Raw genomic sequence first — 27,797 nt, forward strand, 5'->3', positions numbered from 1 at the left:
ACATTTTCACAATGTATTTGTTCATAAATTTATAAATAGTAATAGCCTCATTCCACATTAACATAAAGGGTCTTTCAGGGGAAAAATAACTAATATATAAAACAAAAAAATTACAATATGTATGGTAGTGTTCTATACTTTTGCAAGTATATTCAACATTTGGCCTTATAGAAGACTACTAGATTGTCCTGTTTACTTCTGACTCCAACCTGTTATTTAAGTATATAGTATATAAAGAAAATACAACCATTCAGGTAACTAAAAAAGAGAAGAATGTTTTTATTACTTTTAAAAATAATTCTGGATATTCTTGGATATATTACACTCGCATGTGACACATAGTGGTTTCTTTCTCTAATTAATAAATTTATTTGTTTGAAAGATAGAGTCAGCAAGTGATCTGTTATCAACTGGCTCATCCCCAGTTTCCGCCACTGGTGGGGCTGAGCCAGGCTGAAGGCTAGGGTGGTGGGAACCCTGCTGCCTCCCAGGGAAAGCCTTAGGGGGAAGCTGGACTTGAACTCCAACCAGGCACTCCTTTGTGGGATGCGGCAGCCCAAGCAGTGCCTTAACTGCTATGCCAAACACCTACCCAAAGTGGTGGTTTCTTAAGCATCAGTTACATAAAAGATACAAGACCATGCCAGTGAACTAAAGTTTTTTCTTTCTTTTTTTTTTTTTTTAGTAGAATCCATTTCTGTTGCATATTGAATGGGTCATTCTAATCATGCATGGTTTTGTAACATGAGGCTTTGGTCATCACTGAATTAAGCAGTGTTCTTTTGGCACATTATACAATATCAGAAAAGTTGCATGTATTAATATCCACACAGTTCTAAGAGTAGGCCATAATTTTTAGGAGCTTATTGTGTTTTCTGTGTTTTTCCATTTTTTTTTTTAATTGCACCCTCAAATTTTATCATTGGCAAAGTACTTTCAGCTGCTTTTCTTCAAATGACACACTCATTTTCAAGCAGCTATCTACAGATACCCAAGTCTGAATAACCATGATTTTTTCATTATTTGTCCAACATTCTAGAATAAAGAATAATGGTAAATGATATAATAGATAAATTAAATGACCTAGAAAAGTAAATAAAACTTTTTTTTTTTAATTTATTCTTTTGGCCGGTGTCACAGCTCACTTGGCTAATCTTCCGCCTGTGGCGCCAGCACCCCAGGTTCTAGCCCCAGTTGGGGTGCCGGATTCTGTCCCAGTTGCTCCTCTTCCAGTCCAGCTCTCTGCTGTGGCCTGGGAAGGCAGTGGAGGATGGCCCAAGTGCTTGGGCCCTGCACCCCATGGGAGACCAGGAGGAAGCACCTGGCTCCTGGCTTCAGATCGGCGCAGCCATTTGGGGGTGAACCAACGGAAAAAGGAAGACCTCTCTCTTTGTCTCTCTATTTCTCACTGTCTAACTCTGCCTGTCAAAAAAAAAAAAAAATTATTCTTTTATTTGAAAGAGTTATAGAGTGAGAGGGAGAAACAGAGATCTTCCTCTGGTTCATTCCTCAGTTAGCCTCAGTGGCCAGAGCTAGGCCAGGCCGAAACCAGGATCCAAGAGCTTCATCCTGGTCTTCCAGGTGGGTGGCAGGGACCCAGCCATTTGGGCCCAGTGGTTGTTTTCCCAGGCTATTAGCAGTTGAAGCTGGGAAGTGAACCAGTGCCCGTATGGGATGTGATGCCTATGTTAGCGGCTTTACCTCTACACCACAATGCCAGTCCCACTATTAAGATTTTATGCATTTTTGTCTTTGTTTTTAACCTTAAAAGCCTACAGTATGAGTGGTGTTTTTTAAAGTTTTGATCCAACATATTTTCATACTACATTATGTTCTGGAGGAAACATAGTTCCTCTGAAACAGAAGCCATCAAAAACATGTCTCGCTATGCATCTCCTCTTTCACTGAGCACTTGATACATGGCGACAGTATAGTTTGCTTATATAGAACACCCTGTTGCCCTGAACAAAAAGTGTTTTCTTAACTTCACTCGTGATCTCTTGATTCTTGTCCCGTCCTATTGAATGTCTTGATGACCCTTTGTTGAGTGGGTGAGTGAACGCCTCATTGTGGATTTATATTCCTGAACACTGCGGAGTACCACTTTGTCGCACACCCAGGAGTTGTAATCTTCCATGGTATGATCCATCTGGCCAGTCGTGAGCAATTCGAACAATTTTAATTGACTGATATACACAATAAATACTCTAGCATTATCCTTGTTTTATTTTATTTTATTTTATTTTTATTTTTATTTATTTTTTATTTTTTATTTTTTATTTTTTTAAAGGCAGAGTGGACAGTGAGAGAGAGACAGAGAGAAAGGTCTTCCTTTGCCGTTGGTTCACCCTCCAATGGCTGCCATGGCCGGCGCGCTGCGGCCGGCGCACCGCGCTGATCTGATGGCAGGAGCCAGGAGCCAGGTGCTTTTCCTGGTCTCCCATGGGGTGCAGGGCCCAAGCACTTGGGCCATCCTCCACTGCATTCCCTGGCCACAGCAGAGAGCTGGCCTGGAAGAGGGGCAACCGGGACAGAATCCGGCGCCCCAACCGGGACTAGAACCCGGTGTGCCGGCACTGCTAGGCGGAGGATTAGCCTAGTGAGCCGCGGCGCCGGCCTATCCTTGGTTTTTAAATATTTGCATTGTTGAAAGTAATGTCCCTGCCTTCTCTTGTTCTGTGAATTAAATCTACCTATGGTTTGGGTACTTGCCTGTTTGTTCACTTATGTGAGAAAGAAGTTTGAATGCTCTCATCTTCAACTTCTATGGCCGTATCATTAGGCCGAATTCGTTTTTAAGAAAACATTTAAAAAATTTCTGTGGCATTTAAAATATTTTCTATATTGAGACAGTCTTCTATATTTAATGTTTTCCAGGCTAGGTTACTTGGAAGTGTTTCCTGTCTGGAATATATTTGATTCCAACAGGAGGCAGGCACAGTTCTATTCCTGGTAGTAAAGTCCACTGATTAATGATTACATTTTAGATTACTATCATTTCCTTTTAGAATGAAAATGAACCATTTTGAAAACTTTCACATTTTACTATTTGTTTTCAGACATTAGATTTTTTTAGAATGAAAATGTGTGAAAATCTAAATTCGGTAGTCTTTGAAAGCATATAGTATCTTGAGTGCCATTGTATATTCCTTCGGCATAACAGGTAAGCTACCTCAGCAGTATCATGGTTCTAGGTTGATTCTTTGGATCAATCTCACAGGATTAGCATTAATTAATATATCTAACATGGCATTATGGATTCATCAGCATTAATAATTCCATAAAAGGGTGTCATCACAAAAATATTAGTTTCAGCCATCTGTACGATATTAATTAATAGAGGCCAGTGCTGTGGCGCAGCTGGTAAACCCACTGCCTGCAGTATCCTGGCTGCTCCATTTCCAATCGGCTCCCTGCTAATGTGCCTGGGAAAGCAGCAGAAGATGGCCCAAGTCCTTGGGCCCCTGCACACACAAGGGAGAAGCTCCTGGCTCCAGTCCTGGCTGTTACAGCCATTTTTCCCCCCATTTATTCTTTCTAACTTCATTTTTTACTGGTAAGTAGTAACATTTAGTAACAATGAGATGACTGTGTGCATAGTGTGTCTGAAAAGTTAGTCTCACTGATATTGTAATGAGGAAAGCCAAATTTTTACCAAAAGATCTTTTGTGGGTATGTTCTTTACTGAACTAAAACCAAGTTACTTAGAGGGGCCGGAACTGTGGCATAGTTCTCTGTACGCGCACAAAGTGTGTGTGTGTGTGTGTGTGTGTGTGTGTAATTCTCTCAAATAAATAAATAATCATCCCCCCCCAAAGAAAACCCAACTTACAGTTGTCTAAAACTGTTCAGTTTTTAGAGACCAAAAACAAGCACAAAAAAGAAAAAACTCACTCATACCATTGCTTGCCTTATACATCAGAAAGTATTGAAAATATTTTGGAAGTATTTAAGAATTTTGAAAAAGTATATTAAGTAATTTTAAGCAGTTTCAAAAAAATGTTATAAAACTTTCTTTCCAATTATATACACTCTAGTACTCAAATTATTATTTCCATTAAGCAAATCACTTTCCTTTTAACCTTTTTCTAAGTTTCACAACTTTTAATTTTTTAAGTAAAAGGCATTACAAGAACCTTTTTTTTTTTTTTTTGACAGGCAGAGTGGACAGTGAGAGAGAGAGACAGAGAGAAGGTCTTCCTTTTGCCGTTGGTTCACCCTCCAATGGCCGCCACGGCCAGCACTCTGCGGCCGGTGCACTGCACTGATCCGATGGCAGGAGCCAGGTGCTTCTCCTGGTCTCCCATGGGGTGCAGGGCCCAAGCACTTGGGCCATCCTCCACTGCACTCCCTGGCCACAGCAGAGAGCTGGCCTGGAAAAGGGGCAACCGGGACAGAATCCGGCGCCCCGACCGGGACTAGAACCCGGTGTGCCGGCGCCGCAGGTGGAGGATTAGCCTAGTGAATCGCGGAGCCGGCTACAAGAACCTTTTAAGTTACTGTCTAGTTACCATTATCTTTTTTTTTTAAAGTAGGACATTTTAATATTGCCCATGCTAATGCCAAGAAAGAAAGCTCAAAATACAGGGAGTTGGTGCGGGACATCTTATCCATTCGTGTAGTCTTTCTTTTTCCATCACTCTGTCGCGTCTTCCTTTGCCTTCTCTTCCTTTTACCTGCTGATGTTTGGCGTCAGCCATGTGAGCCTGCACCACCTTAAATGTGAAAGGATTTCAAGAATTTCCTGGTTCTACTACGTTTTTTCTCCCTGTTGTAATCTCTGGCATTTCGCCTCTGATTTAAGAGTTTTAATTAAATGAGCACTAATATCTAAGAGAGAGCCTTTTACATGAGTAGCAGGCTTGGACGCCAGGTGCCTGGCACAAGGAACTTGGTAAATCGTGGGTGCCTGTTGTGAGAAGGAAGCTCTCCCAAAGCGGTGCAGATCGACACTCGTATCCATCTCTGAGAGAGACCTTGCCGCTGTAAGCCTCTCCTCTGCATTAAACATTCCCAGCGCCTTGTAGCTTCCTTAACAGCCATCATCGGGGCCTCTGTCCTTTACATACCCTATCACTCCTGATCTCTCCCGTGCTGTGGGACAGCTGGTTGCTGTCATTTGTGTAAGGTCCTGGAATACTGCGTGTCCATTACCGCAGAACTTCCTGTCTTCCTTGCGGTGGACGTCGTGTATCTGGTAACGCAGCCTGAAATTGTATTAAGATGTGTAGGAACCATGCAGTGGCTCACGTAGAGCTTCTGATTAGCTCTGCTTTACTGACCACCTTGCCTCCTCCCACTCCTCCTGAGAACTGCTGCTCAAGCCTCATCTCCCCTGCCCTGCCCTTGTACAAGTGACATTTTGAGAACACACATGCAAGTCTTTATGTATTTGTCCCTGTTAAATTTAAACTCACTGGGTTAGTCAACTCTTTGTACCTAGTAAGTTATTTTAAATGCCTTATTTTGTCAGTAAACAAATTAGACATTCTATGTACTTAGCCATTGTGTTTCCTTGTCTTAAAGACTGTGTGATAATACTCTAAAGTAAGGTTCATTTATTTACTTTTTAAAAAGAGTCTTTATTTATTTGAGAGGTGGGCGGTGGGGGGGGGGGTTCCCATCCTCTGGCTCATTCTTCAGATGCCTGCAGTGGTCCCTGGCTGGGCTGGGAGTTCATTGTAAGTCTCCCACATTGGGCCATCACCTTCCAGCCCTCTGCATATGCATTAGCAGGAATATGGAGTCAGGAGCAGGAACTGGGGTGTGAAACCCATGGATTCCAAACTTCGATGTGGATGTCCTGGTTGCTAGGTCAAAGACTTGCCCCTTCACGGGTTAGTTTTGAAGTTGAAGTGGAATCCCTTACGTGTTCTTTCTTTCTTTGCACAATTACCTTGTTTCAGGTACTAAGCACGAGGCATTAATTAGCATAATATCAGATTAATAAAATGTTACGTAGTCCCTGACCTCAGCTAATTTATATTCCAATTTGTGATGCATCATTTCCTGTTTTTGTTTGAAGCAGAGGGATTGCTAACAGTTGCTCCTGCTTGTGCAACGCAGTAATCACATGGCAAGTTAGAAATGCAGATAATTCTTTACATCTATTATGTAAAGTATTACATAATAGTAAGCTCTGTTTGAGGTCCTTGTGCCTAGACAAGGCGTTGACATGATTCGCAGCCAGCACTGAAGGACACTGCCATTGACACCTTGACTCTGGCAAGATGAAGCCTGGGTTTTTCTTAAAACAGGTTCTAGGGACAGGCGCTTTGGCGCAGTTGATTAAACCTCTGCCTGCAGCGTCGGCATCCCATATGGGCGCCAGTCCTAGTCCTGGCTGCTCCTCTTCTGATTCAGCTCTCTGCTATGGCCTGGGAAGGCAGAAGAAGATGGCCCAAGTTCTTGGGTCCCTGCACCTGCATGAGAGAACGGGCAGAAGCTCCTGGCTCCTGGCTTCAGATTGGCCTAGCTCCAGCCCTTGAGGCCATTTGGGAAGTAAACCAGTGGATGGAAGACCTTTCTCTCTGTCTCTCCCTCTCACTGTCTGTAGGAAGTGAAGTGAACTTTGCTAAATCTGTTCTTGAAGTCTGCTCATTTTTCAAACAAGTACATTTCTAAAAGCCCGTGTTGGAATTTCTCTCTGATTTGCAGGCTTCTTTATGTTACCTGCTTTTCTGTGTCTCCCTAAGATGTCATCCTTCTGTCTTTCTCCTCTGACATTTGCCGTATAAATATTGAGCGTCTTTAGGATGGACGGGTTGCTACATTAATTTTGCAATTAGGAAGGAATCAGATGCAACATGAATAGTTTGCTGCTAGAAACATATTTTTTAAAGAAAGATGTAGCTTAAAGATTTCTTTGGAACATAAGTCTGGAGTATATCTGGATGATCTGTATCTTTTTAAATTATTTATTTATTTATTTGAAGGGCAGAGAGAGAGAGAGATTGGAAATGGAGCAGCTGGGATATGCAGTGGAGCCCACACAGTTCTCTGATACGGGATGCCGGTATCACATCGCAAGCGGCAGCTTAACCCACTGTGCGACAGTGCCGGCTCCTCCCCTTGCGTTTTGATGAATCTTACTTGAGTATTTATACATTAACTGTGTCCTACACATTGAGATCTACAGATGAAGACTGTATAAGCCTAAATATGATGAATAATTACTGAGAAGAACAGATCTTTTCAATTTCTTAGTAATCAGGAAGTGAATGTTTTAGGAGGATAAATGTAAATGAATATAATGGTAGCAAATTTAGCATGGAAAAGCTTCACATTAAGTAGTTTTCCCAGGCTGTGTGATTTCTACCTCTGGAGCATTTTTACTGGTAAGTTAGTGATTGTTGGATGTTCTTGACATAGGCATGAGAGCTGTTACCTGGTTCTTTTCCTGGCTTGGTCTATTGAATGTTACTTGCTAAATCTAGATGATTAAAGACTGGGGAAATATAGCCCAGATCTGTGCTACTTCAAGATCAACATGATTTACTCTTGTTTGGGTAAAATCGATAGTATAGGATTCTCCTGAACCTTGAATTTATATATCATTTCTTAAGCAATGTTTGGCAAATCATAACCTGACATAATTGCGTTTCAATGTACAGGAGAGTAGGCATTAAAAAAATTTCCAGTATTAAGATCATGAGTTTTAAGGTATGTAGGTTGTAGGCATGGAGCCAACCAGTGAGAGAAATCAAGCCAAGACTTAGCACGAGAAAGCGTCAGGGCCTGAGAATTTGTGATTTTCTTGCTTTGTCGGATTCACTGATTAGGTTAGTTTCCTTCTTGAGAAAAACGACACATTTTTCCAGAGAGGCAAGCAGTGGCACACCTTCGCCACCAGTTCCCGTAATTCGACTTGAACTTGGAGAGGAATTTTTGGCACATGACTATGTAAGACAGGAGCTGGATGGGAGATGTAGAAGTCGATTATTACACCCTTGAGTTGCCACTCACTTTTTTAATTGGATAACATGTACATAACACTAAAATTTACCAGTTTTAAGCATACAGTACAGTGACATCCAATCCATTGCCATTATTAGATAACCATTACCACCATCTGTCTCCAGAGCTTATTTCATTTTCCCAAACAGAAATTCCATATTCATTAAAGAGTAACTCTACAATCCCTCCTCCTTCCCATAGCACCTAGCAACTACTGCCTTACTTTCTGTCTCTATAAGAATTTGACTACTCTAGGTACATAGAGTATTGTACAGTGTTTGTCCTTTCTTGACAGTCTTATTTCACTTAGCCTGTTGTCTTCAAGGTTATCCTTGTAGCATGCACCAGAATTTTGTTCATTTTTAAGGATGAATAATATCCTATTGCCTGAGTATACAGCATTTTATTTGTACATTGTATCCTGGACACTTGAATTACTTCCTCCTTTGTAGGCACTTACTAATAAATCATTCATTACTTCAATTATAGAAAAGATTTATATTTAAAATTTTTATCTTTATGAGAGGAGAGAAGCAGAGAGAGGGGGAAAGCAAGAACTCCCTCATCCACTGGTTCACCCTAGATGCCTGCAAGAGCTGGGGCTGGGCCAGCCCACGAGCAGGAGCAGGGAACTCCGTCAGTGTCTCTCGTGTGGGAATCAGGGATCCAACAACCTGAGCCATCACCTAGGGTCTGCACTGGCCGGAATCTGGAATTCAGATTAGCGCTGGGGTTCAAACCCAGGCATTCCAGTTTGGAAAACAGGCATCTTAACTAGTAGGTCAAATGTCTGCCCCAAAAGATTTGGATTTTGACAGAAACTAGTCTTAGAAGATCGATTATGGTCTTACTGATGTCCATTCTCAGTCGCTGGAGATTTTATTCATTGAACCAAAATGCAAGTGCCTACAATATGCAAGAGAAGAGTACACACAAAAAACGTGATGCCAGTGTTGAGTCGAGTCAGGGGAGCATACACCAGCTGCGTGAGCCTACATGACTAGAGGCAAAACCAAACATGTGCTGAATGAGTGCTGTCGTGAGAACTCTGTGGGCATTCAGCAGGTGCTCAATAAGTGCTGTCGTGAGAACTCTGCGGGCACTCAACCAGCACACTTGGGGAGGCGCTGGAGTCCGTCGGAAAAGGGGGGCAGGAGGAGAGTCTCAGGCAGGGGAAGCAGCGCGTGCAGAGGCCCCTTGGCCCGTCGCGGAAGCGAGCGCAGCCCAGGAGACCTGGCGTGCAGGGAGTGCGCATGGCAGGGCGTGGATCTGGGAAACATGGAAGTCTCGCTGCAGACTTTGTGCTGGGAGCAGTGGGAAGCATTGAAATGTTCTAATCTGTGAAAAGGGCTCAGTGGATTAGAATGGTGATCGGACTTTAGTGTGTAAATGGTTTCTGGAGATAGCATGGTTTAAAAGGTTGTGTGAATGGGGTTAGAACCAAATCCAGCAGGTTCATGAAGGTGACTTTTACAGTTCTCAATGCAAAAAATGAAGATCGGAGTGGGATTATAGCGGCACATATGGAGGGAACTCTACATTTGAAGGAAAAATTAGAGAATCTGATTAACAGTTGTTGCCATGTGAGCTAAGGGTAACTCCTGAATGTTCAGATCGGTGGTCCTTCATTGATAGTGTGTGGAATGTGGAAATGATGAAAACCAAAATGTGGTTCTTGAGACTTGGCTGTGAAGTAGGGGGACGAGGTCAGATTGTAGCCATAGGAAAACATAGGTCTGGGGAAATTTGTGTTTTGGTGTGTTTTTGAGATGGTAGAGACCTGGTCTACAAGTCAGTGGGGCAGGATCTCTGGTTATGGTGGAGAGGTGAAATAGATGTGGAGGAGAGGGGTAATGGGTAATTTAAGAAGTCAGAGAAAGGGGCCGGCATTGTGGCATGGTGGGTAAAGCCACCACCTGCGACACTGGCATTCCGTACATCACCAATTTGCATCCCGCATGCTCCACTTCCGGTCCAGCTCCCTGCTGATGGTCTGGGAAAGGCAGTGGAAGATGGCCCAAGTGCCTGGCCCCTGCAACCCTGTGGGAGACCGGGAGGAAGCTTCTGGTCTGGGTCAGTCCTGGCTGTTGTGCCCACCTAGGGAGTGAACCGGAGGGTGGAAGATCCTCTCTCTCTCTCTCTGTTTCTCTCTCTCTCTCTAATTCTTTCTAAATAAATTTTTTAAAAAAAGAAAAAGATGAAGAAGTCTGAGAGGTGGGGACGGGTGGGGAGAAGGACCCAAGGCAGTGATTTGGAAGGAGTGGTTGTCTTTAGAGATGAGGAGAGAGAGAATAGGGTGGGTGCGGTCTTAAGTACACAGATAAAGACACAAGTTAGCAAAGGCTGACAACTGCAGAATCAGTTATTGAAGATGCTAGGTTTTCATCTGTGTTTTCTATTTTGTATGCCATTATTGATAGATCTGATTTTGAGAAACAGGGCAGTGTTTCAGGGTTAAACTACCCTCACTCCTTGTCAGCTATCATGCAGTCTTCCAGATAACTGACATTCCTCGGTGAAATAAGAGTTTCTGGTAGAATAGTGTATCATTTAATTTCAGCTTTCTACCTCTAAAAGTTTTTTTTTTTTTAACCCTAAGTGGGCATAGTTTTATATCATTAGCAAGTCAACATGGTGTATGTGTGTGTATGGATGTTAGTGAAAATCACATCTTCTAAATTTATTCAAAGCTCGCCAAGTGTGCATTTTATAAATTTTTGATAAACAGTTGTTTACTGTAGCACAATGATATGTGAGGGTGGGGTAGAGGTCACACTGATTGCTTTATCTTCACCTTGGTGAAAAATCATATCTTAGTTCAAAGCTGTTCAAGTAAGTCCTTGCTCCGTTTTCCCACCCTGTCTTCAGCGATATTATTTGGAGTCAGCAATCAATGGATTCCACCCCTCTGAGACTTGCTTAACCTACAGCTGCTGATATAATCCAGGCAAGAGCTTGTTACTTTATCTGAATTGTCCATCGCTACCTTAATGAGTGAAATGGTTAAGTAGAGGAGGGGGCGAGCCTTAAGGAATGTGTGTGCCATTTGAGCAGAATATTTCAGTGTATATAGGGAGAGAGGGAGGGTGGGAGAGAAATCCACTTACATCACTAGAACTGCATTGAGTGTGAGCCTTGCAGGTTAAGAGACAGACTACAGTGTCTTGCTTTCTGCAGGAAGCAGCAATGCCGTTTGTTTCCTAAGAGGAATTTTTTATTTAGAGAAGGAAGCTTTCTCTCTACCCAGGAAATGGCTTTCCTTGTGCGTTGCTATGCCAACTGCCTGCAGCCATGGTCCTCCAAAGTAAGCACAATAATGTAATTATATTGGTGTGTTGCATTCAGACTCATGATTCTCGAGATTGTGTGTGTGCATGTGCTGTGTTTCTGTCAGTGACTCTCTTTGCTAGCAGGCATGCTTGTGTTGAGTGTGGGGGACAGACATCATTACATTAAATGTCCATCAGTGTCATGCTGCTAAGATTAATTGTGCAAACTTGGGTAGTGCAGTGGGACAGAGATCACTGGTGACCACTCTGTCAGCATCATTAGCAGCTAGGGAGGAGGTCCCGATTCACACGCTCTGCCCTGGTTTTTTTCCTCCTTTCTCTTTCTCTTTTCTTTCTTTCCTTTTTTTTTCTGGGTCGGAGGGGTCTGCATGTGTGATTGCAAATGAAACAAGAGTATTAACGATGCTTGGCTGAATGCTGGAGACTGGTTCTTATGCCACCCTGACGAATATAATTCTGTATTAAGCCTTTTGGAAGGGAGTCTGTGTGCAGTCAGCCATTTTAGCTTTTTTTTTTTTTTTCTCTCCTTTTCTTTTGCCTCTTGTTCTTCAGTCTCAGAAATGATCTTGTTCTGTTGGAAGACCGAGAGCTGTGTAAGGTTCCCTCGGTCTTGTCATAGGCTACAGTGGTTAGAGTTTTGGGGTTATAAAAATGGAGACGAATGCCGTTGTTCGAGCTCCTTTTCTGGTCTACAAGTGTGAGGGGTTTTTTAAGCTCACCAGTAGTGACACTTTAAGCTGCAGCTTGGTTTTCCCTCCTCCCTCTTTTTTTTTTTTTTTTTTTCTCTCCTTCTTCTTCTTCTTTTTCTTTTAATTGAATGCTGTAGAGGGTGACTTGCCACCGTGAGAGATTGGTACATGATGTGTAAATTCAGTTCAGCATATGTTTCTTCATTATGAAACCACTAGCAATCCCAGCTAACCATGGAGTTATGGGCCAGCAAGAGAAACATTCAGTAAGTATTGCGAATGCTGCTTGTGCTTCAACAGCACATCGCAGAGAACTGCTTTAAAATGGGAATTGTTGCTCGTTCTCGTGAGGGAAAACAGTTGTTGTAGAGGGCATGATATTCTGCTCGGAGGAGGGGAGGGTAAGCGACTACTGGCTTGTTCTTCTAATTCTGTGGTAATTTTAAAGACATTGTAAGCAAGACCAACAATTCATTTAAAGCCAAAATCACCCACACTGAGAAATGCTGGACAACTAACTGATTTTTGTAATCAGAAACTAAAGCTTGGCGCTTTAACGTCATACCTGAATAGTTTTCTCTTTTAAATGTTGTTGTAGTTGAATTTGATGCCAGACGTTGAGAAAGGTTACTGAGAATGAGACTGTAGGGAGGAATTCATATGCAGGTCTGAGGAGGGAGGGAGAGCTTTGGCTATTGATTTGGTAATAAAATGATCAGTGGGACTCAGCCGATTGCTTAGCATGTATTAATTGATGGTGGAAACGCAGCATTTCTTTAATGCCACACACACACACACACACACGCACTTACTTATTCCTAATTGATCCCGTGAGTCAGCTTTGCGTTTCTCACGCTGAAATCCCATAGGTAGCTGCTGCTGTTCACACTGAACACACTCTGTGCCTGACACCAAGGACATGCCTCTTCCCTCAGGGCTGTGGGTGCTCACGGCACTACTTTTATATCTCCATGTTGGAAATTCTCTGCTATCACACTAATTCATGTGATGGATATAAAAATATTGCATTTCAACATGTGAATTTAGGCAGCGTATACAGTAGTCCAAGTATTTCTGAAATGTCTCCTTCTGCATTGTAGCATCCAGCAGGTTGTTTCAGTAGGGGGCAGGAATTGTCTTTTACGGATTCTGGAAAGCATGAGATATTAAACTTCAAAAATGGACATAAACTGCCAAGGGTCTGAAAATTTACATATAGAAGGCCATGCATTGAGAATTACATTTCTGAGTGTAATTTAATTTTGTTCACGATGATGAACAAAATCATCGTGAACAAAATTACTAACTCGGCCCAAGAGGTTTTCTTGGGCATGGTCTCACCTCAGCAGCGGACCTTGGATGTTCTTAGGGTGATCGCTGTGTTGGAGGTGTGCTGGGGGACTACTCCTGGAGCCCCGCCTCCTCGTGATGAGGTCCTTGCCATTCTTCACTCGTTGACTCTCTTCATATCAGATCCAAAAAGAGACCAACCTTATACGTATTTCACTAATAGGAAAGGTTGTTAAAGAGAAGGGCCGTCCCACTTCGATATCTCTGAACAGGGTCTTTGACGCACTCCTTTGTAGTCTAAAACATAAGAGTATTAAACTATACCTGAGGAGCCTTAGGAACAGATTTAAACTGCGTGTTTCTCAAGGTACTTTTGATAGAGTGAAATACTGGGGTGTGCTTCCCTAGCGAGACACGTGCAACGGAGTTGAGGTTGATGGTGTGAGGATCTCGCTGCCTACTTGTCAGTCAGTCCTCTGTTAGCTGGTCTTGCCATTCAACGTTAACCAGACCTTTAAATTTTTAATTCTGCTCCCCAGCAATTTGTAGGAAAATGGAAGGAAAAGCTAAGTTTATTTTGGCGCAAGGATTTTTGACATTCATGATTCATGTTTTCCATGAATTTTTTGAAGACCCCTTCCTATGTGAAGAGTTGTGTAAGAGAATAACAACTCTGGCTCTCACATCAGAGGTACTCAGTGAACAGTTGTTGAGCCAAAATGAGCAAGAAGGCCTCCCTTTCAACTGTTGAGGCTTTGTGAGAATAACGGCAGGGATAATGTCACATGGGTAAAATTTATGGAATTCACGAATCCTTTTATGTTGCTTTTTTGAGAAGTCTGTGGCTTTTTAAGTGTCTTTGCTTCTTTACAGAAAGGAATATGCTGCTAAAAAAATAAAAATATAACTTGGAGGGAGGGAGGTTTTTCTTTTTTGCCGTGATTGAACACCCATGGTAAACTCAGTTATTCTGCTTTGTCAGAATCTTACTCATTTTTTTATTCTCACTGCGTATTAGTTGCTAGTATATACCTTTCATTTAATTGAATTTTGGGGTTAATGAAGTTCCATTAAGCCCTTTAAACCCCTTAAGTCGTAAATGGTATGATTTTATACCCCCATCCACTTTCTGTATGGTAAATTGACGGTAACACCAAGATGGGTACCTTGTTGTCACCAGAAATGCACCCGACACTGAGCTGTATTTTTATATTCAAGCAGTGCTTTTTAGGTAGTCTTTATCAGAATCTTGGGATTCTCTGAATATAAAAATATAAAGATCGAGGCGACTGGTGTTTCGGCACAGCGGATTCAGCCACCACCTGTGATGCTAGCGTCTCACTTGGGAGATGGTTTGAGAGCCTGCTGCTCCACTTACGATCCAGCTTCCTGCTGATGTGTCTGGGAAGGCAACAAGAGATGGCCCGAGTACCTGGGCCCCCGGCACTCACATGAGAAACCTGGATGGAGTTTTGGCCTGGCCTAGTCTCAGCTAAGCCATTTGGAGAGTAAACCAGTAGATGGAAGATCTCTCTCTCTCTTCTCCCTCCCCCCATCTCTAAGTCTGCCTTTCAAGTAACTAAATAAATCTTTAAAAAGATTTTACACTTAAGAAAAATAAGATTATTAATATTTCAGAAAGGTATTATAAAACTGTATTTTTCAAAAGGGACTAATAATTGTGCAGATTCTTACTAGATACCATGTAGGAAAGTTCCGTAGGCTCACTCAGCTGGGGAAATTTTGGGATCACATTTGTCTTTTACTCAGTCTAGTCTTTTTTTTTTTTTTAACCATAGAACCTTTCTCTCTACTTTTTTGCCTACCTTAGATGCCTTTGAAATATCTGCAGTATGGAATGACTTTGAAACTTTGTAAACTTTTTAGATCACATTAAATGAATTTAATGATGTCAAACTGGTCACCTGTTTTCTGGTTTTAAGTTTTTATAAGAAATTACTGATTTTTGCAGTGTGTTGTAGTTATATCATCGTAAGCAACACCTGAAGTCATGATTGACAGTGTAAACAGCGGCATCCGGAAGAAAGCACCATACCCAGATGTGGGGAGTAAATAGCAGTGGCTACATCTGTGTGGCACACACTGTATTTTGCACTGTCTGACTTGATCCTTCAAACAGCCCCCTCAAGAATAGTGCACCATTTTAGAGATGAAGACACAGGTTGGAAAATAATTTTTCCCGGGTGTGTATTAGTAGTAAGTGGTGGAGTCTGCCTACAGTTGCCTGATTTCGCAGGCCTTGGCTTCAAGTTCACAATTGGAAGAGGGTACTTGCTTTCCCCCACTCTCGTTTTCCTGGCACGTAGGGCACTCCAATCACTGTCAATAGAAAAGAGCCGGCTTGCGGTCGAAAGTCTTCTATAAAACTTCTGTTTGGCTGCATCAGCAGTGCTCTCTCCTTTTGAGATTATCCTTAGACATCCTCAGGCAGAGGCGCCATTGGCCCAACTCCTGCTTTTCTGGGCTTGATCCCTACCCTGTACCTTCCCCAATTTGCTGCTTGGTCCTTAAATATAAACTCCACACCTCACCTTCTTCTGTCCATTCGCTGTGTAACTCTGGCCTCCTGGCCTTGACTGCCTGTGCTCCCCTGAAGCACTGAGCCTTGCTGTGTCATCTGCCCCCCCACCTCCCCGGGGGGAGCCTACTCCAGTCCATGGTCAGCTCTCCCAGGTCCACACCACATTGGCCATGTCTCTCTGGCAGGTGTACGTATCCATTCCATCATTGCCTAAGCCTCTTAAATAGGACGACTGTCATGTAACTTAACCATGTTGTATCAGTTCCTACACGTCACTTAAGGCTAAAAAGTATACATTCTTTATCTGATAAACACATGAGTATTTCCCCCCAAACTATGCTTTGTAAATCTGGGACAAGCTGATCTGATTACACAGCGACTACTGTTCTCATCCTGTTTCCCAGCTTGCATTGCTGTTTGGTTGACTGACTTGTTCCTTGTCCTCTCATATTTCTCCCTTATAGCTCTTAATAGTGATTCAGTCTAAGACTTAATTGTATTAGTTCTTCTAATTCGTGTTTTTAAGTTGGCTTGGCCTTTACAGTTAGGGGCGGTTTCACATCTTTGTTGTTGTTCTTGAGAAGTAGAGAGACGAGAGGCAGAGACAGGGAGTTTGCCCATCTACTGGTTCACTTCCAAAAGCTGGAGCTGAGATAGGCTGAATATAGGAGGCAGGAACCCCACAACTTGAGCCATCACTGTTGTCTCCCAGGGTCTGCATTAGCAGGGAGCCAGAGTCATATACCAGAGTTGGGATTTGAACCCAGGCGCTCTAATGTGGGACTCAGACATCTTAACCACTAGGCCAAATGCCTGCTCCCACTCCCAGGGGATCATCTGTTGACCGACCCCCCCCCCCCCCCCCCCGCATTCTGTGTGCCGTGTGTTAAGGGTATTGTTGGAGTTTAAAGCCGTGTATCAGCTGCTAGGAGTGAAGTATGGAGCAGGCTCTGCAAGGCTGAGTGCACAGCATGTGAGGACCCAAGGTAGGAAGATAGAGAGTGTGAGGATACAGAAGCTCATGAGGTCGAGTAATGAAGTCATCACTGTTGGTGTGGGTCGTTAGACAGCCGGCAGCAGTGGGTCAGCACAGGTGGTGGAGCGAGGGCAGGAGGACACCTGACAAACTGACGATGATAATTGGAGGGCCTGGCAAGTGAGTACAGCCTCTTTCTCTGCCCCGCCCCCCACCCTCTTTCAACTAGAACATATTTAAGAATATGTGTTTTAAAAATTGATTTTATTCCCTCATGACCATTTGACCTTGTCTGTAGACATTGGGAATCTCTCTAATATAATTTGATCAATACCTTCTCCTTAGCATTGTAGAAAAATAGCACCTATACTAATTATAGATCCTAAGTTATGGCTCTTCTGAGTTTAGACTCCACCTTTTCTTTATCTGATTTTCATTTTGTCTATTCTAACGGATAACATTTCCTGAGATGACATAACCTTGTCTCTTGGGAAGGTTTTCCACTGTGTTGCTTGCAGAGAGACCTGAGAGGAAGCAATATCCTATTGTTTTATTCAAGGACAAGGTCATCTTGCCTTGGATTTGGGCCAAGAAACCCAGGCAACAAATACTAGATCCTTTCTACCCCTGTTAGAAGTGAGGAAATATATTTAGAAACCTGAGAGTCATTGTATACATGCGCTGCTTATCTGTGTAAGATTAAAAGAAAAGTTCTGTCTTATTATAGGACGTGTTAAAGTAAGAGGAAGTATGTGTCATAGCCTTGCTTCTTAATATTGTTGAATAACGAGCCATTCAAAATAAACTACTTGAAAAGAAAATTATATCAATTAAGATGAGTGGAAAAGAGACTTTTTTTTAATGGACAGAATGCTCAAAATGTATCATTGGAAACTCGGTTACTCTCTCTTAATTATTTAGGCCATAAAAAGATCAGTTACTCATGTTAAATCTCATGTTTTATATGTTTGGAATACTGGTTTTGTACCCAGATAAACACTGGATAAATCACTCTTTAGGTATAATTATCCCTTAGACATAACTTGGCATTTCTTTAGCCCATCTCCTGATTGTAGGCCTGCCCATACTCTTAAATATTTCGTTCTGGAATCTATTAAGAATTTATGTAGAGCGTGCCTCAGTTTTCTTAATTTTCCTGTGCTAACAGTCATGATATAAATCTTATAGATAATTTAAATTCATAATGAATTTCTTAATGCTTATTTTGTATACCTGGTTAAAAGAAAGAGTAACTTACCATTTTCCTGTATGTAGCAATGTTTGTGAACTCTCAAAAGCCTATCCTATTGAGATCGAAAAACCTTCCATTATTAACTATATTTTATTTGGATTATGGTCAGGTTATGCATTTTAAAAATATTTCTAAAATAAAATGAGTGTCTGGATATTTATACATATAGCCAGGTAGGTTATATGTGCATACAAATGTTCACGTCTATGTATCTGTGTGTGTGTGTGTGTAATTTAAAATGAAAGTGTGTAAAATATGGCCTCAAGGTCTCAGTGTGGGTCAAGTTCCTGTCCTCACATCATTGCTGTCTCTGGTCTGCGTCTTTTTCTTCATCGTCAAGAAGTCGTCTTTCTGTTTGGTGACCTACCACGTGCCTGTGACTGCCTCTACCTGTTTTATTCAAGTGCCGATACTCTGGGATTGTCCCGAGTGTTTTACAGAACGAGTTACAAAGAAGAGAGCCTAACTTTTGGAACATGGGTTGAGAAGACAGCACAGAGTGTGCAGTAAATAGAGGTCTGCTGCTGTGGTGCCCACCAACACGTGGTGAGGCAGCACACCCACATGTACACAGCCAGGGCTGGTCCATTGTCAGCCTCTGCCGACACAGGCCTTGTCTGAAATATGCCAGGTTCCCTCTGTTGTCTATCTCCAGTGTGTGTATGACCTACAGGTGTAATGTTAACACTGAACTGCACAGTCTGCCATGGTTGTCCTATCTGCAAAACTCAGCAGTCTTGCCGTTTCTGGGTTTCTTGTCTGCCTTACAACTACTCACGCACACTCTGATCTCTTCATCCCACGTCCCCAAGCTGGAACCTTCCTCTTAACTCAACCAGATGTTCTTCCTACGAGAGGCATCTTGGGCACGGATTAGCCTCATGTTTATTGACTGATAAAGTGGCAGTCTGAAAAATCCCTTTGCAGTTACTAAGATCATGTTCTTCTTTAGTGAACTCTGGAGGCATGCATTATTGGTTTATAATATTGACTAGATTTGGGGCCGGCGCCGCGGCTCACTAGGCTAATCCTCCGCCTAGCGGCGCCGGCACACCGGGTTCTAGTCCCGGTCGGGGCGCCGGATTCTGTCCCGGTTGCCCCTCTTCCAGGCCAGCCCTCTGCTGTGGCCAGGGAGTGCAGTGGAGGATGGCCCAGGTGCTTGGGCCCTGCACCCCATGGGAGACCAGGAAAAGCACCTGGCTCCTGCCATCGGATCAGCGCGGTGCGCCGGCCGCAGCGCGCCGGCCGCGGCGGCCATTGGAGGGTGAACCAACGGCAAAGGAAGACCTTTCTCTCTGTCTCTCTCTCTCACTGTCCACTCTGCCTGTCAAAAAAATAAAAAAAAAATAAAAAAAAAAAATAAAAAAAAAATATTGACTAGATTTGATTACCAGATGAAACATATGTTCCTACCTCTCTGCCTATTTATACATGTACATATTTTGTGTATAAATGTGTGTGTGTGTAAATGTGATTAATCCACCATCCCGTTTCTAGTTAAGGCACGCAGAAAAGGCTAATTAGTTTAAACCTCTTGGTTTCCTGTATTGGTAAAGATCAGTGTTCAGGAATGAGTGCCCTGTCCTGTGATAAGTGTATTCCTACTGCCCTGTGCTGGAGGTGGACCGCAGGTGCAGATTACCAAGGAGCCGCCTTGTCGTGGGCATTTCTGGAGGTCTTCATTTCACTACTTTCACTAGGAGTGCTGGCACAGAGTCACATGAAAGAAGACGAACGTGACTGTAAAAGTACTGTAGAGAGTGATTTTTTAAAAATTTCTTCTGCCCTCCTAGAAAATAATGGATAAACCAGATAGTTTTCTCTTTACTTCTAGTAAGTGGAAGCACCTTTAAACACTGTTCTCTGCAATTTAGCAATCCATAGGCTTGCGTGAGACTGGCAGCAGAGCATGTGCAAGGGTGTCGTGGAGCTGAGGACTGGCTGGTGCCTGGAGTCACAGCGGAAGAGCGATTTGGCCAGCTCAGCCTGGCTGAGTGACGAGCACAGCTCACACCTTGGGTTTCCAGGGTTTGAGTTGTGAGGGCAAAATTAGCTTTAATCTTAGACTTGGTTTTCTTTTTTGAAAGTGAGAGAGAGAGAGACAGAGAGAAAGGTCTTCCTTTCCGTTGGTTCACCCCACAAGTGGCCGCTATGGCTGGCGCACTGCGCTGATCCGAAGGCAGGACCAGGTGCTTCTCCTGGTCTCCCATGGGGTGCAGGGCCCAAGCACTTGGGCCATCCTCCACTGCACTCCCGGGCCACAACAGAGAGCTGGCCTGGAAGAGGAGCAACCGGGACAGAATCCGGGGTGCCGGCGCTGCAGGTGGAGGATTAGCCAAGTGAGCCGCGGCGCCGGCCAGGCTTGTTTTTCTGAACGCACACTTTTGTTCATTTTCAGTGGCAATTAAAAATACGAAACTATAGGGTCTCCTATTTCTTGTTGAAATTATTAATACTATTCGTGGACACAATCAAATGTCAAAATCAGACTACTTTAAAGATAATACTCACCTAAGTGTAAACGTAATTTAAAACTATTTCTTTAGAAGTGGTATCCTGTTAGTTGCCAACCCAGTTTTTATCACTTATCTTGGTCACTCTGGCAGCAGTTTGATCTGTGTGTCGTTAGTCTTGTGCATAGCTTGTGAATTTAAAAATACACAGCTGTGTAGCTATTGAAGACAAGTCAGTAAATAGAGGAAGATAAGAACAGAAAAGGAATCACAATTTTTCTACCCAGGTGAAACTACATTGTGATGTGGATTGTTTTATTATATAATTTTTTTATTATTCCATCACATAAAATCTGATAATGATATTTATTCTAGATAAGTAGCAGGTATATTTAAGGTCAACTAACTTAAGAGTCATTTTATAATTGTTAAGTTTGTATCATAAACTTTCATTTACTTTATAGGTTTAAAGTTTGCCATATGTTATGGATAACATATTCAAATAATAGATATTGATAGTATACATGCATCCGTTAAATTTAGGGAGAAAGTAATTTACTTAAGAACTTCATGTAGTGTTAGAATTCGGTGCTAAATATGGGAGCAAATACACTAGTCGAGTACCAAAAATATAATGGATAGGAGTGCAGCTGACATTTTGAGATGTGATGATTGCAGCCCTTGTTCCGCTGCTTTTCCCAGGCCATTTGAAAAAATACACTTTCCCATCTTTCCATGAGCTTTTTGAAGTACCCACGTATTTAAACGCTGGGTGAGCAGTAAGGAGAAAGAACACATAGGAGTGTACAGGATGGAGTATCACATGCACTATGAGAAGGAAATAAGAATTAAACTGTAGGCCGGCGCTGCGGCTCACTAGGCTAATCCTCCACCTTGCGGCGCCGGCACACCAGGTTCTAGTCCCGGTCGGGGCGCCGGATTCTGTCCCGGTTGCCCCTCTTCCAGGCCAGCTCTCTGCTGTGGCCCGGGAGTGCAGTGGAGGATGGCCCAGGTGCTTGGGCCCTGCACCCCATGGGAGACCAGGAGAAGCACCTGGCTCCTGCCTTCAGATCAGCGCGGTACGCCGGCCGCGGCGGCCATCGGAGGGTGAACCAACGGCAAAGGAAGACCTTTCTCTCTGTCTCTCTCTCTCTCACTGTCCACTCTGCCTGTCCAAAAAAAAAAAAAAGAAAAGAATTAAACTGTGCCTTGAAACAAGATGTGAAGCACCAAGGAAGTGGGAGGAACTTCTGCAGGGGAAAGGAGTGAACTCCCAAGCCCCGAAGCAGAGCGTTTATGTGCACGTACGGGGCAGTGGATAGTCAAGTTGGTTGAAGAACAGGATCAAGTGGAGCAAAGTCCGGAGGTTGAAAAGATTAGGTTGCAGAAGCCTCTGAGAGTGTCCGGTCTAAAAGGAGTTTTGGTTCATACTGTGCACTCATGTAATTAAAAAGCCGTTCGTAGTTGAACATAATGAAGTAAAGTGGAGTAGCAGGGGCCCATTGTGTTGACAGAATGTTCACGGGTGGGGTCTCTTAGATCAGGTTGAGCTGTCTCCCTTGATCCGGACATAGTTGACACATTACTCACTTCTAACTATACCATGTGAATGGGTAGATGGATCCAGACTTCCCTGGCTGTATTTTCCTTAAAGATTTGATTGTTATTTATTTTTTAAAGCAGAAAGAGAGGCAGAAAGAGAGACAAAGAGATCTTTTTTTTTTTTTTTAAGAGTTATTTATTTGAGAGGTAGAGTTACAGACAGAGAGCAAGAGAAACAGAGGCCAGTGCCGTGGCTCACTAGGTTAATCCTCTGCCTGTGGTGCCGGCACCCTGGGTTCTAATCCCAGTCAGGGCGCCGGATTCTGTCCCGGTTGCCCCTCTTCCAGGCCAGCTCTCTGCTGTGACCAGGGAGTGCAGTGGAGGATGGCCAAGTACTTGGGCCTTGTACCTCATGGGAGACCAGGAGAAGCACCTGGCTCCTGCCTTCAGATCGGTGCAATGGGCCAGCCGTGGTGGCCACTTAGGGGGTGAACCAACAGAAAAAGGAAGACCTTTCTCTCTCTCTCTCTCTCTCTCTCTCTCTCTCTCACTGTCCAACTCTGTCAAGAAAAAAAAAAGAGAGAGAGAGAAACAGAGAGAGAGAGAGGTCTTCCATCCTCTGGTTCACTCCCCAGATTGACGGGGCAGCTGGATCTGGGCTGATCCAGTCAGGAGCTTCTGCTGGGTCTGCTGCGTATGCGTGGGGGCCCAGTGCAGTCGCCAGAGAGCTGGATGGGACGTGGAGCAACCGGGACTTCACCAGTGCCCGTGCGGGCTGCTGCACCTCAGCCAGAGGCTTTGACCTGCCATGCCGCAGCGCCGGCCCTGTTATGCACTTTAAAGAAATGTCGTTTTCATCAAATTCAAGGCAACATTGATTGAGTCACCTTACTTTTTACAAAAGTTGTTTTTGGCTTATTTGAGAGACAGAGTTCTCATCTACTGATTCACTTTCCAGATGCCTGCAGCAGCTGGAGTTGGGCCAGGTTGGAGCCAAAAACACAACCCAGCTCTGCCATATGGACGTCGGGTTTCAGTTACCCAGCCTGCACTTCTGCTTCGTCTGCATGGGTGGGGTGCTAGCGTCAGGAGCCAAAACTGGGACTCGAACCCACAAACTCTGATGTGGGATGCAGACGTCTCAATCACTGGCCTAAACATCCACTCCTTAATTCAGCCTACTTTAAATGACCCAGTAATATGTTGTTTTCATTGTTTTTGAGGTGCATTATTTAAAAGGTGTTAAAATGCAGTGAAATCTTAGAAGCAACTTAATATGATCTTAGCCATGAATGTACTTCTTGTGTTTGATATAGTGACATTTGTATGTTGCAGTAATAGAAGTGTGAAGATATTGTGGAACTAGATACACTGTTGCCTTTTCCAATTTCCTTGGCACAGACTCACTTGTCAAGAAACACTCAATGTCAAGATTCACACGCCTTGGCTATTTGTCTTGAAGTAGCTTGTGGAATAGTGGCAGGTGAGAAGACCTGCTGAGTCATGTGCTAAGCGTTTTGTGCAGACTGTCTGGGGAGTGTTCAGGGAGCAGCTGGGACCCACCAGGTGGGGACTGGTGGACATGCAGAATAAGGGCATTGCAGGCAGATGGACTTTGGCGATTTTGAAGAGCGTATCGGAGTCACCTGGAAGAGAGAGCATACAGGATTTGAAGAAGCTCAAGATGAAGTGGGTTGAAGAGGACCTGCTGCAATACTGTCTTAAATACGGTTGTGATTTATATGGTGATGTCATCTCTGCTCTGAAGGGAGCCTATTTGATGAAACGTTGAAATAACCACCTTGGGCTCCATAGGAGCTCTGAGAACTTAGCAGTGCTTGGGAATGAAACTGCTGCTGGTGAAGCGTCTATCCACTGGTTCACTCTCAGATGCCTGCAACAGCTGGGGTTGGGCCAGGCTGAAGCCAGAAATGCAATCCAGCCCTGCCGTGTGGATGTCAGGAAAATAACCCAGCTTAGGGAATAGTTTGTACCTGGGGTTATGAAAGCTGTCATCTGACCAGCTGTCACCTCTGTGAAGGGAATGATGGGAAGAGAAGGCGTAAGTGAGAACTAGCATGCAGCAGTAGTGGTCACTCGGATTTCTAATCAGGTGGCACCGCTCGTGCACTGTTGTGATCCTGGCTGTGTGTCTCTTACGTGGAATCTTTACTTGTAAAGTGGAGATAACAGCATTTTGTGAAGATTAAATGAGGTGAAACCCGTGAGGAGCTTAGAGGGATGCATGGCCCATAATAAATACAGTTGTTATGTTTCCATAGGTGTTGTTTATCCAGCTCCGTTAAACAGAAGGGACGGGAAGTTAAATCTGTCTTGCAAGTGGGTCGGGGACATTTGATGGCCTCCTTCTGTGTGAATGACCTGTCCACTATGATTCGCCGTCCTTTCCCTTGCAGGTCTACACTGGCCAGTAATCTTCTGATGATTACTTTGGTATTATGGCAAAACAGTAGCAGTGGTGCTGGTGTTAGCTAAGATGGAAAGTTTTCTGTGTTCTAGGCAGTGTTTAAATTCATTTCACTTAACCCTTACAACAGTGTAAGTGTGCTGTCCCTTTATTATACATAGAGAAAGGCGCAAAGAGCTCAGGTAGCTTTCGCAAAGTCACACAGGTAACACGTGGTGAAGTCATTGCGGTCTTTCTTGTACGTGCAAACACAGACTTGCACACAGGAGTGCACCCACAGATCAATTTTGGGAGGCAGCATGAAATATCCAAAATCTTTGCTCTTGGGGGGCAGGATTTTGGGGTAGTGGTTGAGATACCCACAAAGCATATCAGAGTGTGTGGGTCCAGGCGCTGGCTCCCTCCTGTTTCCAGCTTCCTGCTAGTGCACACCATGGAGAAGAGTGGTGATGGCTCAAGTACTTTGGCTTCTGCCACGCACATGGGAGACCTGGATTGAGTTCCCAGCTCCCAGCTTCGTCCTCGTGGAGTCCTGGCTGTTACAGGCGATTGTTGGGTTGAACCAGCCGGTAGGAGATTTCTGTCTCTCTGCCTCTCAAGTAAATGCGTAAATAAAATTTAAAAACACATGAACTTTGCTCTTACTACAAAGCTGCAAGAATGGACCGTTTCTCTTGTTTTCTTTTTGCCCTGTAGACTCTAATTCTCAGCAGAAATTTTGGACAATAGTTCATACCTCCTTCTGCATGCAGAGTTGCTTTTGTTTTAGAGTTCATACGTATGATGTAGTACCCCCCCCCCCACCATGAATTATAGAGTGGCTTACCTTTATCTTGATGGAAATAAAAGCAACATGTTTCCTTCACTTTGATGCCTGAGCAGAATTGCAGGTGTTTTGAAGAATTACTCCTTAAGTCTTTACATGCATATTCTCTCCTATCAATTTAACCTTTCAAGATAAGGTCATCGGGTCTATGTGAGATTTCCCATCTATATATTTCTCCACAGGTCTTTCACATTATCCTGGTTTTGGACTTGACATGAGAAGAGTTTTGCTGTGACTTACTGTTTGGATGATGCATTTGCTCTAATAATTTGCAGCTCGTAATTTATAGAGAGCTAAGTTAAGCTTCTGACCAGATGAAGGCATTTTCTTAGCCAGCCAGGTTTGGCCATATTATCTTAGCCATTTAAAATACAGATAAATAAAAGTAATCACTTGCTCATCCGTTTTTACATTTTTGATAGTCCTTTAACTTCCATCAAAAAACACAAACACTTGGGACTTTGGGGTTCAATTATCCCTTTTAGGAAGCCATATTAAAAGTTACTTTAACCTGGCCACAGCAGAAGGACCTCAGAGCTGATGGTTTTGGTCCTGCTTGCTTCACGAACAATCAGTCCTTCACCTGGCACTGCTAGCGGCCCTGAGTTCAGTCTCGGAGGAGTGTGATGGGTGGTGCATTGGAGGCGGTACACCCTTTAGTAAGAATATGTATGTCAAATCCTGGCTTTCTGGACATGCCTTCTCCGTATTGTTCCTTGTCCGTTTCATCCAGAGCTGCTGTGAAAAAGGTATTCCCCTCGGCTGGTGTATGGTGCGGTTGATGAGTGGCTTTGAGAGCAAATGGGATGCGAAGGAAACATGGCAAAGCTCATTAACAGAGCTCAGGACACATCATCTTCAAGAATGCTAATAGGAATATTTAAAGCAAATCCTCTGAATTGATTGCATCAGTAGGTCTTTCCACATAGTAATAGGAAAGCACTATTTCAACTAGGTTTTGTGTGTAGAGATACTTCCTGTGTGAAGAGCTTCCTTTGAAGCCTTGTGATGTCCACTAGCTTTGCATTGGTTAGACAAGCCAGGTTTTTTTTTTAAGATTTTATATATTTATTTGAGAGGCAGAGTTGCAGACAAGGAGAGGGAGAGACAGAGAGAGAGGTCTTCCATCTGCTGATTCACTACCCAATTGCCTGATGGCAGGAGCTGGGCTGATCCGAAGCCAGGAGCCAGGAGCTTCCTACGGGTCTCCCACGTGGGTGTAGCGGCCCAAGAACTTGGGCCATCCTCTACTGCTTTCCCAGGCCACAGCACAGAGCTGTATCAGAGGAGGAGCAGCCGGGACTAGAACCATCACCCATATGAGATGCCGGCGCCACAGGCAGAGGATTAACCTACTGTGCTACAATGCGGGCCCCATCACCTAACTTCTTAAAGGTTCTCTTTTCTCATTTCAAAATGGTGATGATCTTGATTATAATACTGGCCAACTTTATAATGTTGTTTTGAAGATTATTAATGGTTACACTATTAGTTAGAACTATGGTGGTACTTCAAAAAGCTTGAGGAAAATGGAATTCAAAGTTATGTTTATTTAGGTACAAAATAGTTTAAAATTTGTGCATAGCTTTTTCCTAGCACACATTTGTTATAAACATTTTGATGACCCCTCGTGTACTTGGGTTTCAAGATTTTTTGCATCTAATAATCTTTTAATTCCATTTTCCAATCACTTTTAAAAATAGTTTTGTATTTTATTAAGTGCTTTATGTATATGGTTTTCCTTAATGATCAAAGAATATTGAGAAAAGTGGAATTCTGCCCATTTTGCAGATGAAAACTTGAGAATCAAATCCTGAAAAAATTAGAGTCTGTGAACCTCAGAGCCCTGTGGTTGCACTGCTGTAGCCACCTGCATGTGGCTTGCAATCGCACCTCTTCCTTGTTCCTGTGTGGCATCAAGCTGACTATGTAAATGTTCTGAACTATGAAGGGCTGTTGCCAGTGCTTACTTGTACATTGTTAGGAGGGTTCACGTATGTGGCATGTGGTCCGACACACCATGGCAGCCATGAACTCAACTCCTGCTTTTCCAACTGGAAGAATTGTTTTTTTTTTTTTAATAGAATATCAATGGTGATTTGCAGATTTTTTTATACGATTTTTAAGTTCACAGAATAGAATTTTCTGTTGGACGTTTTAGATCAGTTGTGGTTTGCTTTAAGAGCCTTCATTAGCACATTTTTTGCACATTGGTACCTGTTTGCAAAATAGCTCATGAAAGATCATAGCTGATGTATAAAAAAATCCTGTTAATTTTTTCCCTAAGTACTTCAGAAATGTTCCCCACTTATTAAGTGATTTTTGTGCAAGTAGAGCTGCTTAGTAAGACCTGTCTTTGTAGTCATTCCGTGTGTGTGTTTGCAAGGAGGTATTTTTAGATAGTTTAGCTGAACAGCAATCTGACGTCTTTAGAGGAGACATCAGTTCATTATGTGGATACAAATTCTATGCTTTCAGCTTTTATACACCAAGTCTTAATTTAAATCTGTTCTTCTTGCCTTTTCTAACGAAAGAGACTATATCATGGTATGT

The 27,797-nt window shown here is 43.2% G+C and overlaps 1 protein-coding gene across 10 annotated transcripts in view; it reads left to right on the forward strand.

Moving 5' to 3' along the window:
- The window catches only part of RAPGEF2 (Rap guanine nucleotide exchange factor 2), a 274,024-nt gene that overhangs the window by 159,148 nt on the left and 87,079 nt on the right, over positions 1 to 27,797 (forward strand). Inside the window, exon 1 of one of the 10 annotated variants that reach the window (XM_051831663.3) lies at positions 11,192 to 11,260. The exons of 8 other annotated variants lie outside the window; for them this stretch is intronic. In XM_051831663.3, coding sequence (XP_051687623.1) covers positions 11,207 to 11,260 — 54 coding nt within the window. In that variant the 5' untranslated portion in view covers positions 11,192 to 11,206. Of the gene's footprint in view, positions 1 to 11,191; positions 11,261 to 11,779; positions 12,202 to 27,797 lie in introns of those variants that run through there. One more of the 10 variants, XM_008273496.5, reaches the window with a different exon arrangement.

The sequence above is a fragment of the Oryctolagus cuniculus genome, chromosome 8 (genome assembly GCF_051225735.1).
Source record: "Oryctolagus cuniculus isolate XC-2025 breed Fujian yellow rabbit chromosome 8, ASM5122573v1, whole genome shotgun sequence".
Classification (NCBI taxonomy): Eukaryota; Metazoa; Chordata; class Mammalia; order Lagomorpha; family Leporidae; genus Oryctolagus; species Oryctolagus cuniculus.